This window comes from Elaeis guineensis, chromosome 2, assembly GCF_000442705.2.
Source record: "Elaeis guineensis isolate ETL-2024a chromosome 2, EG11, whole genome shotgun sequence".
Classification (NCBI taxonomy): Eukaryota; Viridiplantae; Streptophyta; class Magnoliopsida; order Arecales; family Arecaceae; genus Elaeis; species Elaeis guineensis.
In genome coordinates this window covers 74,343,696-74,356,407 of record NC_025994.2, presented here as the reverse complement: position 1 = coordinate 74,356,407, position 12,712 = coordinate 74,343,696, and the positions used below count along the sequence as shown (strand labels likewise).

Sequence of the window (12,712 nt, the reverse complement as noted above, 5' to 3'; positions counted from 1 at the left end):
CTGGAAGTATAGTAATAAGCTTGCCAAATCTGTCAATTTTCTATGGGAAACAAATAAATGGAAAACTAATTTTCCCAAGAAAATCATCTTTCCTTTTAATCAACCATACCCTAAATTGAAATAGATTTTTCCCCTTCTGGAAGAAATGCTAACATTACCTGTATCTGTAAGAGGGTGACATTTAAGTGGTATATAAATATCACATGCAAATCTGAGCCAGACAAAAATTAGATATGACTATATTTCTTTGGAGGAACTCTAAATATTCCTTAGTTATGTGCACCTTTGTTCTTTCTTTCATAAAACCTTCATCTAATCAACAAATTGTGATCTCATGTTCTCAGATATTCAATGTTTTAAAGCCTAGGTTCTCAAGGTTTTCCTAAGGAAAAGTTGCAGAATCATCTCTGGCTTACCAGTTTCAGAAAACTAACACAACACTGCTTAAATAAGTGAATCCTTTAGAGATATGAAATCTTCCAGCATTTTATTGCCTTTTCTTGTGGAATATCCTTCTCCATGCATACAATGCTGTATGCTTCTGCATAATCTTGATAGTAGTATTTTTCATTAAGTTGAATTGGACAATTGGAATGTCAACTTTGGCTTCTGATCTCATGCAGATTACTAGCAATGGGATTGATGGAGTACAATAACGACTGGGGGGCAATACACCAACATTTTCTTCCTTGTAAAACGAAGCATCAGGTTATTTTCATTCCTAGGCTTGCCAGCGCCAGATAAAAAGGAAATTTCATATATATATATATATATATATATAAACACATTTACTTTGCTTTAGTTTTTTGCTCCATTGTGATCATAACAAGAGCAGTTATATATCAACTAGCAATTTTTGTTGGATTTGTTATCTTTTTCATTTATTAGCCTTTATTGTGATTATTTGTTCAACTGAAAGTTATTTTTTTGATTTTTTAGTTAAGCATCTTTCTTTGTTTCTACAATTGGTATTGGAAGTGAAGAAAATAGGTACCAAGAGTTTGTAGGACAATATTATTTAGATATATGAAGTATAAAAGATGTTAATATCCACTTCCATAGGGCTATGGAAAGAATGAAATACTGAAGTTCTTGGAGAAAATGTCCTGCTTGGTGGATCATGCTGAGGCATCAACATGGGGATAAATTGTTAGTGAACATTCTTTTGCTGTGGGGATGATAAAATACCTTCCTTGTATGGATGGGAAATGATTGATGAGAAGAGTAGCTGGTGTTCTGACAGTATGAATTTATTGCTCATTATGTGATAGGCAAATGTGAAATATCCTACTATATGTGTGACCATGAAGTTGCCGATTACGCTTAATTTATCTTGTTCATATCTGGAGGTCCAATTTATGTTACCTCCTGGGTTAGGTGCCTGCCTTGGAGATGTAGCCACAAGATGTGGAGAGAGGGTCTCCACTGAAAGTAACTCATAGTCACAAGATGCCAATTCAGTATATCGTTAGATACAAGTTTTTCCCCTGCAGTTGTCTTTCTGACCTCTTCTTCTCTTGTTGGGTTTGAAATTTACTTTAGGGGCCTAGTGAAATTTCTTTATCTCATCTTTTAAAATTTTTTGTGTTGATATTGGATAACTTTTGCCTTGTAGAGATTCTAACTTTATTGCATGAAGGTGGATAAATATTTTTAGTTTTACAGTCTTGTGGAGTGTTCTTGAGGGCTCAAACTTTATAACTGACTCAACATATTGCTGGAACGGTTGGCAATTAATAAGAGAAGATCAAAATTTAGGTCTAAAATGATGCAGACTTTAAGGTGAAGAGGAGTTAATGAATCATCAATCGGCAGTGTAATTGCTTTTTAAAGAGGTTAAGTGCTTTCCATAATCGCTTTTCTTTAAGGGTGTATCACTTATGGAATCTCTCTTTTGACCTAGTAACAAGATGGATTTTAGAGTCATTTTTTTTCCTTTTCTTTTTCTTCTTTCTTTCACGTTTATGCAATTTTTTTGTTTAAGACCATCATTAAAAGGCAGTCATACTAATAGGCATAAGCTTCATGGATTTTCTTTTATATAGTAGAAATATTAAATTGGATTGTGCTACTTTACTGAATAATGACAGGATTTTTGAATGTTGGGCAATCCAAAGGGGCACAAAAGTATTGAGAACATGAGGAAATGTGATCAAAGTTGGCTTGAAATCTTCAGAATGTCCGTGCAAAGCTCAAGGTGTTCAATGACACTTTACTAGATGTAAATTTAGCATCTGAATTTATAAACAACAACATTAGAAAAAACATTTACCATGCCTCACCTCATCCTATTAATAGTGGAACCAAAGCCTAATATTTATGTGCCAATGAAAGGCACAGGATAAGGCATAAAATATCTGCCTTCCATCAGCCTATTTGTGCATGTGCATCATTTTGCATAGCTTTGCTTCTGAGCCTCAAGACATTTTTGGAGAAAAAGGGTGAGCCACAAGTTTCCAGACAATGTTTGAGAAACCTAACGCTCTTAGGTCAGTGTTTACTGTATATAGACAGACTATGGGCTCTGTAGTCACTGATTGATAAATGAAAACTTTTAAATATTAGTGTGATGGGAGAAGCTCCAAACATCTAGGTAGTCTTATGATGCCTTGATCAGGAGTCCAACAAGACATTTTGCTCTTCTTCAAATGCAAGGCTTGGTCCTCCAATTACATCTTCACTTTGCTTACAAGAGGGAGTGGGAAAGAGAAGGACAAGCTCCAAGTTATCCATAATTTAATTCTTTGCAATTAGGCTTTTTTGAATAATATGACCAGTATCTGAGTTTCATTAATTTTTGAGATGGCACATGTTTTGTTTCAGTGGTGTCTAGCTCCTGACATGTGACTTTTTATTGAGCATGATCCTCTCTCTACTTTTAATTCTGGGCGATTTTTAGGGCATGGTTATTGTCTATAATGGTTGAAATCTGCATTATTGTTTTTTTATTTTCATATTGGACATTTCTTAGGATTTAGGAATGGATTCTTTGGATATAATTAGAAGATGCAAATTTCTTTATGGGTTTATTGTTTTGTTTCATGGTTGTTGTGCTAGTCCTAGTTGTCATGTGGTATTGACAGGACAAGAATCCTTCTTTGTAATGTTATATATTGCTTAGTGAAATGATTTTCACCCTTTACCAACTATAATAACAACTCATGTAATTCCAATGCATGTTGTGATTGCAGGCTGGTTTAGAAATCTTTCTTTCTTAAATCTTTTTTTTACCATTGCTCTTCTGCAAATAGTATTTACCCTTAGTTAGCTGAAGCAGGAGCCAGTTCATGTAAAGTTGCACAGCAGCAAATCTCTTAAAAATGTTTGAAAATAAGAAAATGCATAGGAAACAGGTTCAGGAATGAGTTATCAAATAGATTCCAGACTGTGCGGCACCTTATTAGAAGTTTCCTGCTACTAGACTCCACTGTTGCAGGAAATAACTTTTAGATCACAATGTCTACTTTTGGTGGAAATCGCAACATTGATCCGTTTGCTGACTGATTTTAAGATATACAAGTATTGCAGCTCTCATAGAAAGACAATTGTTCATTTGATAATCTAGATCAACTATCTTAAGAACCCCTAATCATGGAGTTTTTAGGAGGAAGTGGCCAAATAAATTACCAATTTCCAAATTAACATACTTAATACAAAATATAATAACCTAATCAACTTTGGTAATGTCACTGCATGGTTGGAGTAATCAGGTTCCTTATCGAATTCTAATCAAAATATAAGCTATTGCTACTTAAAACATGTGAGGAGATTGATTTCCATGGGTACTTAACAAATTTAATTCTCAAAAATTATATTATTCTCACAACGAATTTAGAACTAAAATTTGGAAAATGGACATTTGAGTCCAGTCCAACCTTTTGAACTCAAAAATCATGGGTTCTGCTACTTTTTGAGTGATCCTCAGCCCACATTCTTGTTATAAAACAGTTTCCAAAATGTGGTAATGAAACTTTCAGCATGGAGGATTACAAAATTTCAGGCATGCATTTGGGGAAAAGAGTTATTGTTTATGATTTATTATGATCTTTGCTCATTATTGCCAACTAAAAATTAGCTTGAGTTCTTTGTGGGGATAGAAGTATGATATGTTGCTATTAGTTTGTTTGATGTGGCACTGATATCTTAAATGTGACTCTTACCTTGTGCATTGAACTATATCTTTGGTGGTTGTAGAGTACTTTGTGATTCACTGTGTTTATAGATCATTGACATAAGTTTAGCTGATTAAAGAACTATTTTCAAGTGGACTTTTACCATGGTTGCTTACCCAACATGGCCTTTGCAATCAGTTGCCATGATATTGACATCATGGGTTTTGTGTGTGTTGTATTGTGCATCTTTCACTTTATGAGTTACTGGCGCTTATATATCTGAATATTTGGAGCTGTCCGTGTTCTTCAACTAAAGCCTGATAATTCTTATAAACTCCCATATATCCAAAATATGTGGTTGAGGGTCATCTCTGTTACTTGAGTAATCGCAATTATTCTATTTTTTTTGCTGTAATCTAAATTTTTAACATGTCTTTTCCATGGCATAGATTTTTGTGAGACAGAAAAATCGCAGCTCCTCCAAAGCACCTGAGAATCCAATCAAAGTAAGTATCTAAAAGCTTCCGACAAGGGAATGTAATGGCACATAATTTATCTTTGTTCCTTCTTTAGTTATAGTCCTCTTTTTCTTTGGACACCATATTTATCCTTATATTCTTTTCACCAGTATTTGTATAGTGCAGCTGGTTTGGAAGTTAAACAATTGATAAATACAAGTTGATTCTTTATGTATATGTCTATAAATCTTAATTTTTCCCTTCATGTTGGCTATTTTCAGATATCTTTCAAACTGTGTTCTCATGTCAATATGCTAGAGGCTTTTGACCCCTGTGTCTTCCCAGAAGGCATTTAGTTCAGTATTTGCTGAGCAATATGACCATTTGATCTTTGTCTTCCCAGTAGAGATTTTATTTGTCTTAAAATTTCCATTTGGAGACTGCTTATTAAATTTTGCTTGAGTTGGTCCGAGGTAATTTTTCTAGAAACTGGTCCTTAGTATACTTCAACAGAGCTGAATATAACCATTTTGTTTAGTTATTCTAAGGCATATCCCAACAGAATGTGATTAAAAGAGTGCTTGGTCTTGAGACTTTTGAGAATTTCATTTTATATTTTATCAATGTCATAGTGGATGCTCCTATTGTGCAAATGACATGAACGACCAAGATGTAAATTGCAAGACATACGGAGCATTCCGAAGGCAAGGTGTGCCATCTCGGCATCGGACCCTGTATTGGTACCATTCTATTACAGTGTCAATATGCGATTCAGTATGGTATGAGACAGCGAACCGAGTGTTGGTACGGTATGAGACAGCATATAAGTACGAGACCAATATGATATGGTACGTTTTGTACCGGACGGTATGGGGTTATACAGCAGACCAGGCCCAAGATAATTGGATAGTCTTAGCTTATTTGTTTTAAATCCCAATAAATGACATATGGTGCTGGTGTATGAGTTGTTATAGTGCTTGTGTCTTAATTACTACAAACCATTTCCTTGCTCAATATTTGTGGACTGCTGTTTTACGAAATTCTCTCATGTGGATTTAGGGCCCTTCTTTGGTCCTGGTTTCTTTTGTTAAGCCACCTCCTTTTTCAGTGATTATACAGAACTTTGGTGTCTTAGCTTGCCCTTGATAGATGAAGAATTTTGAAAAAGCAAAAGATGGTACTCTTTGTTGGCTCGGTTAAGCCTTTCTATTAAATCAGTTTCAGTTAAAACTTGGCTTTCTTTTGGCAATTAAGCTTTGGTTATTTTCCTCTGTCTATGCTCTTTCCATGTTAACTGTTAAGGACATCCTAAATGGTTGCTCCTTGGCTTCATGACTTAAACTTTGCATCACCATTATGGGTAGGTTTTGCTAGTAATTTACATTCTAGATTTCACAAAAGCCTCCTCTCCTTGCCGAATTTATCTTATCTTGAAGTTCCATATTATTGAGGAAATCGATGTTAGGTTGAGGTTAGTCTCAAAATATTCTTGAAGTTTGACATAACATATTAAAAACCACATAGATCCCAGGTAATTGGGTACAACGCTTCCCGACAAAGTTTAAGGTTGCCAATGCATGGTGGAAAAAGATGTAGCTTCTTTACTTCCCTTGATCATAGGAAAATGTAGTGTAGGTCTAGCAAATATATTGGAAGATTTGAAGGCTGAAAAGTTTAAATTTCATTTTATTAGCTATTTCTCATCCTTGTTTTCACCTAGTTAGGCCTGGAAACTGAAGTGCAATTGGCAATATTTGCAGATTTTTGAGGAGAATGAAAAAAATGGGTGGAACTTAATGCCTTTGCAATATTGTTTAATGAAACTCTTAATAGTTTATCATTAATGATTGCATAGCTGTCTCCTTAGAGTTTTAAACAGGGGAGTATTTTCACACTATGGGAGCGTTATGCTCAAGAAAAATGGAGCCAAAACTGCATTAGGTTTCCTTCTGGCTGGATAATGGGTACAGTTCTGTTGCTTGACTTTTGAATGGTGATGGAAGAATTACTGAAGTTACACGATGTCTAGCTTCAATACCACATATTGGTTTTGATGGGATTGGATAAAGGCAGGCATCTTTAAACCTTGGTTTAGGTTTTTCATTAATACTTTAATTTATATCATGATTTTTAGGTTGCATTTGGATGTAATACGGAATTATGATATTTATGATTTATGTTTTTCTGAAATTACATATTATGCCGTTGATGGGATGTTCAGTTGTATAATGAAACTTCATGAAATTTCTATTATCATGAAATATCTACTTTCATAGAATTTTCCAGGTTCTTGAGCTTTTCTTGTTTATGTTATGTTTTTCTATATATGGACTTTCTTGCTTTAATGATCAAACAGCTCACAAAATATATTTAATCTTAAAACTAAAACTGAATTAGTTGAAAGTATAGAATCATAAACTTGTAATTGGAAGCCTCCCAAAAATGGCATTTCTATTTGTTACCAACACTTGATTTCTTATGCTTTTGGTTTATTGTATTTTAGTTTTGTTTGGTGTCTTGTTTCATATATTAACTTGATGCAGGCTGTACGACGCATGAAGACCTCTCCATTAACTACAGATGAAAAGTCACAGATCAATGAGGTGACTTAATTGGATTATACTGCCCCTTTAACTTCTGATCAGTTTTGCTGTTATATCTCATCATATTGTTTTTTGCTGACTAAAACAGGGACTCAAACTCTTTAAACATGACTGGTTGTCCATTTGGAAATTCTTTGTTCCCCATAGAGATCCATCCTTGCTACCCCGCCAGTGGAGAATTGCAACTGGAACACAGAAGTCTTATAAGAAAAGTGAAGATGATAAAGAGAAAAGGCGATTATATGAAGCAAAGCGAAGAAAAATCAAAGCTTCAATGACTGATAAGGAAGTTACATCAGAATTGGAGGTTAGTGTATTGAAGTTGGTAGCAAAGAAATTGTGTATCCTTGCGCATTCCTTCACTATTTTTGTTGGCTTCGTTACTACCAGGTTGACAATGGAGCGAACAGTGCAGATGACATGGACAATGAAGATGAAGCTTTTGTTCATGAAGCATTCTTGGCAGACTCAGAACGTGGGAGCTTCAATTGCATATCAAATGATATTTCTTTTCCAAATACTAACAAAAATAACGTGCAGCCTATTAATATGGTGCTGGACGAGGGTACTAAATCTTGTGAAAATTCTGCTGGTGGTACAGATAAATTTGAGGCATCAAGGCAGGAAAGTGAAGCTGGGCATGAACTTGTTACATCTTCAAAGCCCTCAGTGAGTATGCTTCCTTTATCTAATTGCTCCGGCAGCAAATTCAGTGCATCTTATCGGATTTCTTCCAAGCAGTTGTCTTCCACTTCAAAATCAAGGGCTAGAAGTCATTTAGGTTCGCTGCCTTACCAAAGGCGTCGAAGGAAAGGTGTTCGGATTGTCAAGTTGGCTCCAGATTTGCCTCCTGTAAACCTTCCCCCATCTGTTCGTGTGATCTCTCAGTCAGCTTTCCAAAGTTATCACAGTGGACCATCATGTTTTGATTTTGTTAATAATGAAAGAAAAAAGCTTCTTTCAAGTTTCCTGCAAGCTGCTAAACCGGATGCTACTGTGTCAAATCCCAGTAAGCAGTTACATATGTCCTCTGATAATTGTCTTGAAGTTAGCTGTCAGCAAGATGGTGGGACCTCTGGGAATCAGTTGGCTGAAGAAAATACTTTTGAATCAGATCTCCAGATGCACCCTTTACTATTTCAGGCTCCTGAAGATCAATTTTCATCGTATTATTCAATGAACTGTTATAACACTACTACAAGCACTTACAATTTCTTCCCAAGGAGTCAACTTCAAACTGATCCCAATTTCTTTAAGTCTCAAAAGTTAGTTAGGACAACTAATTATGTTGATGCGACACAAAATCCAAAAGGACCTCCATCAGATTTATGTACCATCGACTTTCATCCACTATTGCAGAGAACTGATAATGTAAGTGGTGACTCTGCTACTATATCTTCCATTAATCCACTATCAGGTGGTTCGGGAGCACAAAATAATTGTGGCAGATTTGTCCCATCTGATTGTCTCTTGAGAGAACCCCTGGTTGAGGATGGTGAGGTAGCAAACAATAGAGCAGCTCCATGCCATTATGGAAAGGAAAATAAACTTGATCTGGACATTCACCTAGGTTCTATGATGGACAAGGAAAATACAATCGGAGGTGGAGTTATGAATGAGCATCAGCATGTTGAGTCAGACAGTCCTACTTTGGAGCAAAGAATGACAGTGAGTGGCGTGAATGCTGATTTATCAATCAGCCACTGTAAAGATAGATGTCCTGATGTTTTAGTTTCTTCAGGTTCAATCATAAGTGAACAAGCATGCTCTAAAATGTATTTTGATTCCGTGGCAGTACAGTCTAGCAAAGGTGGTGCGTGTGAATGCCGAGGAGATTTTCATGATGAGTCTCTTCCAGAAATTGTAATGGAACAGGAAGAATTAAGTGATTCTGATGAAGAAAGTGAACAAGTGGAGTTTGAATGTGAAGAGATGGATGACTCAGAAGAAGACGAGTTGGATGCCACACAACCTTCTGAGACTCCTAATAAGGTAATCCTCCTCCTTGTACCTATCTGCTGTGCCTACTTGCTAAGAATATTTCAAAATTTTTATGCTTGATGCTGGAACAGAGTTATTGCCACCGAATAAGATGGAACATTGCCTCATGTGAATTTACAATTGGCTACTTAGACACAAGAACTTGATAATAATTGATTGTTCTATTTAAGTTTTTATGGTATTCTCCGGTTGCTTCTCATGTTGGAGACATCAAAATGACTATTTTAACTTATAAGTAACACGTGCTGAAATTAGATTTATTACACGAGATAAAACCATTCTAATGTCATGTCACATATCAAGATTGAAAAAGACTGAGCACATGTTTGCTTTTCTCTTGTGAATTGGAGGCATTGGAGAGATGCCTAGAAGTTGGGCTTATTTGTCGCTAGTGGTATTGGATGCTCTTTCATGCCTGAGGGGGTCCTATGAACTACTTCTTGATGTTATAAGGGCAAAGGAGGTGACTGCCAAAAAAAAAAAAAAAAAAAAAAGGATGTTGGTGGTTGTTGCAGCATGGTGAAGTAGTAATCAGATGCCAAAGTTGGTTTTTTTTTTTTTTGCTTCAAAACAAATCAAGGATTTGGCTAAGCTAGTTCACATTATGATTTGCCTTATTGGACCATATAGCCTGGTACAGGGCATATCATATCATACTGGGACTCAGTATGCCTCCCATAACAAGTGTTGGTACCAAAGTATGTACTGACACTTGTTATTGGTGTGTACCAGTTGGGTATTGGTACAGAGTCCATTATCAAGACTGCAAACCATGATTCGCAGGATGAGGCTTAAGCAGATTGTTGAAATATGTAGTCATTATCCAAGGAACCAAAATAGATGCATAGAAGAGGGTGGTAGGAAACTGTGTCACAGTAATGCAAGGGCTGTGAGTTTCAAATTTTCATGATTGGCTTTGAGAAGGAAATAGATAATTATGAGAGGTTTCAGGATCCATGAGGTAAGAATCTTGTAGGAATTTAGTAAGTTCTTGAAAGGTGGACTAATACTAGAAATCGGTTAGGACATTAGGTTAAAGAAGCAAGAGAAGAAGGTTTTAAATGCTTCAAGGATATAATAAGTAGCTTTTAATAACCAAAGAAAAAAAATGAAATTTAGGTGGAAAGAAAAGGAAGCGAGATCGGTAACTTGATCTCCTAAGATCTGGTATTGATTATCAAACTTCCAGGGTTTTGAGGAGGAAATTCCAGAGAAAAAGGAGGTTTCTGATTAGAAGATATCTAATTTCAGTTCAGATATGTTTTACTGTGAAGTAGAGCTGATCGTGGCTGGGCTTGGGGCACAGAAAATATCAAATTTTAAATAGGCTTGACCCGAAGCTTGACTAAAAATGAATATAGTTTAGGCCTGAGGCCTGGCCCATGATCAGCTCTAATGTGAAGATGTCCAGTAGTTATGGAAGAAGAAAAGCAGCGGGTTGATAGAAAGGGGGAGAAAAGGATATTCAAATAGATTTGATCTCATTTTCTATCTATTGTGCAGAGAACCAGTCGTTAATGAGAGTGGCAAGGCAATGAGAAACCGAAAAAGAGAAAAAAGCATAAAGGGGGAAGGAGAGATTAAAAAAAGGATTATAGAGAAGAGTTTATGGCCAAATCAGTTTTTGCACTGGCGTTCTTCAAATATAACTCAAAAGGGACTTCTGAATAGCCAGTTGTAGTCCTCCATCTACTAACCTAATCAGCCAATTATTTGCTAATATATTACTTTTTGCATTCTAATGTAAAAAGCAACAATAACAACAGTTAACCAGCTGGTTTGTAACCTTAATAAACTAGTTCACTAGTGCCTGGACCTTGCAAGTAAAAGTGCAAATAAAATAGAATGAAGTTGAGAAACTATGATCTGGCTGACAAAAGATTCTCCAAGTTGTTCCTGATAATTTATAGTACTGCCAGAAAATGAATCCAGAAATTAACAAATGTTACAAGGGAAAGGTCTTCCGTCTGCATCAGAGGAGAGGAGGATCATGATTCATGAAAATACTGCAAATGATGATGGGTAAATATTGGTTATGGTAATGGTGATGCTCCAAAGGATAATCAACTCTTACGTGAGCTATTGGGCATTTGAAATTTGATTGACTGATGTTGATAATATACTGGATGCTTTTAATCTTTGACATAAAGAGTAGAAAATGGAATGTGAGAAGTGGTTCACTGTTTAAGCTCGGAGTCCATTGGTAAGTTAGAAGCAGGTGGAACTGAACATATTTTGTATGTTAACAAGGAGCCTTTTAGCAAGCCTGATGCGTCATTATCTCCTTCACAATGAGGCAAGTGAAAACTTGTCTGAGCATCTTTTTTTGAACCTATGACTTTGGTGGTTGTTCCAAGTGTGAAAGACTAAGCTTGTTAGGATTGTAGGTTTGATGGCTGTTGTTTGCTCCGCAATACCTCACTGCTCCTTAGTTGTTTCTCCTCTCCTCTTTCTTTTCCTTTTCTTTTTTTCTTTTTCTTTTTCTTTTTTTTTTTGCAGCAATGGTCCTCTCCTCCCCTGTGCCTCCCCCCCTCTTCATCCTTTTCCTTCATATTTTGAACTGGGATAAACAGGACTGCTCCTTAGTTGTTTCTCCTCTTTCTTTTTCCTTTTCTTTTTTTCTTTTTCTTTTTCTTTTTTTTTGCAGCAATAGTCCTCTCCTCCCCTGTGCCTCCCCCCCTCTTCATCCTTTTCCTTCATATTTTGAACTGGGATAAACAGGATGGTAGAAAAGGGCATCTTTTGGGAGAGTGCAATCTATATTATGATTGGAGATTTGCTGCAAGCATGAGGAGGTGGTTAATTTGAAGATTTCACTGAGATTCTGATTAAATCATCACACAGGAATAGGATTGCTTCCATGAAAGATTCTGTGGCTGGAACCATGGAAGGGATGTTAGTTATCCCTGAAGAGGTGACTTCAACTTTAAATAAAGATGTAAAGTCATGCTCACATACTGTATGTAATTAGTTTAAGGATGAGGCCACAAAACTGTTGTGGTCTGAGTGTGCGAAGAAAATAGATGTAAAAAGGGCTAGGAAAAGGATGATAAATTCTTGAGGAGAAAAAAGAAGGAAATGACTTCTGCTCTTTCCTTGATCCCTCTGGATCAGATTTAACATTATATGATCCTCAAAGAAAATAAAACAAGATTAATTAGAAAATTGTTAAAAGCGTAGGGATATATGAAGTGGAAAGTTATAGTTGATTAAAAGAAGCTCTCATGCGAAAGCAACAAGCTTGGCAAAATCCCAATTTTTGGAATTGCTGATCAGTGTGAACTTTAAAAGAACGTACAAGAGGTTATTATGTTTGTGAAACTCTAGGTGGTACATAATAGTATTCCTCGAAAATGCTAGTACGAACTTGAAGCAGCAATTATATATGGAGGAATGGGAGTTTTGAGTTTGATTTACTATCAAAGAAGTCTTGCTTGACTTGGTGTTGCAAGAATTAGTTGAGGGCCTGATGGTTGAATTATTGGCATGTTTCATTATGAGTGGTTTACAATTTGATATGAGAGAATCAAGTAGACTC

General features: G+C 36.0%; 1 protein-coding gene across 11 annotated transcripts in view; it reads left to right on the top strand.

Moving 5' to 3' along the window:
• The window catches only part of LOC105033506 (uncharacterized), a 42,028-nt gene that overhangs the window by 12,857 nt on the left and 16,459 nt on the right, over positions 1-12,712 (top strand). For 5 of the 11 annotated variants that reach the window (XM_073251861.1, XM_010908345.3, XM_010908349.3 and 2 more), the window contains 5 exons: positions 624-708; positions 4,562-4,618; positions 7,114-7,173; positions 7,262-7,480; positions 7,564-9,165. In XM_073251861.1, coding sequence (XP_073107962.1) covers positions 624-708; positions 4,562-4,618; positions 7,114-7,173; positions 7,262-7,480; positions 7,564-9,165 — 2,023 coding nt within the window. The remainder of the gene's footprint in view (positions 1-623; positions 709-4,561; positions 4,619-7,113; positions 7,174-7,261; positions 7,481-7,563; positions 9,166-12,712) is intronic. The other 6 variants (XM_073251864.1, XM_073251862.1, XM_073251863.1 and 3 more) reach the window with 6 other exon arrangements.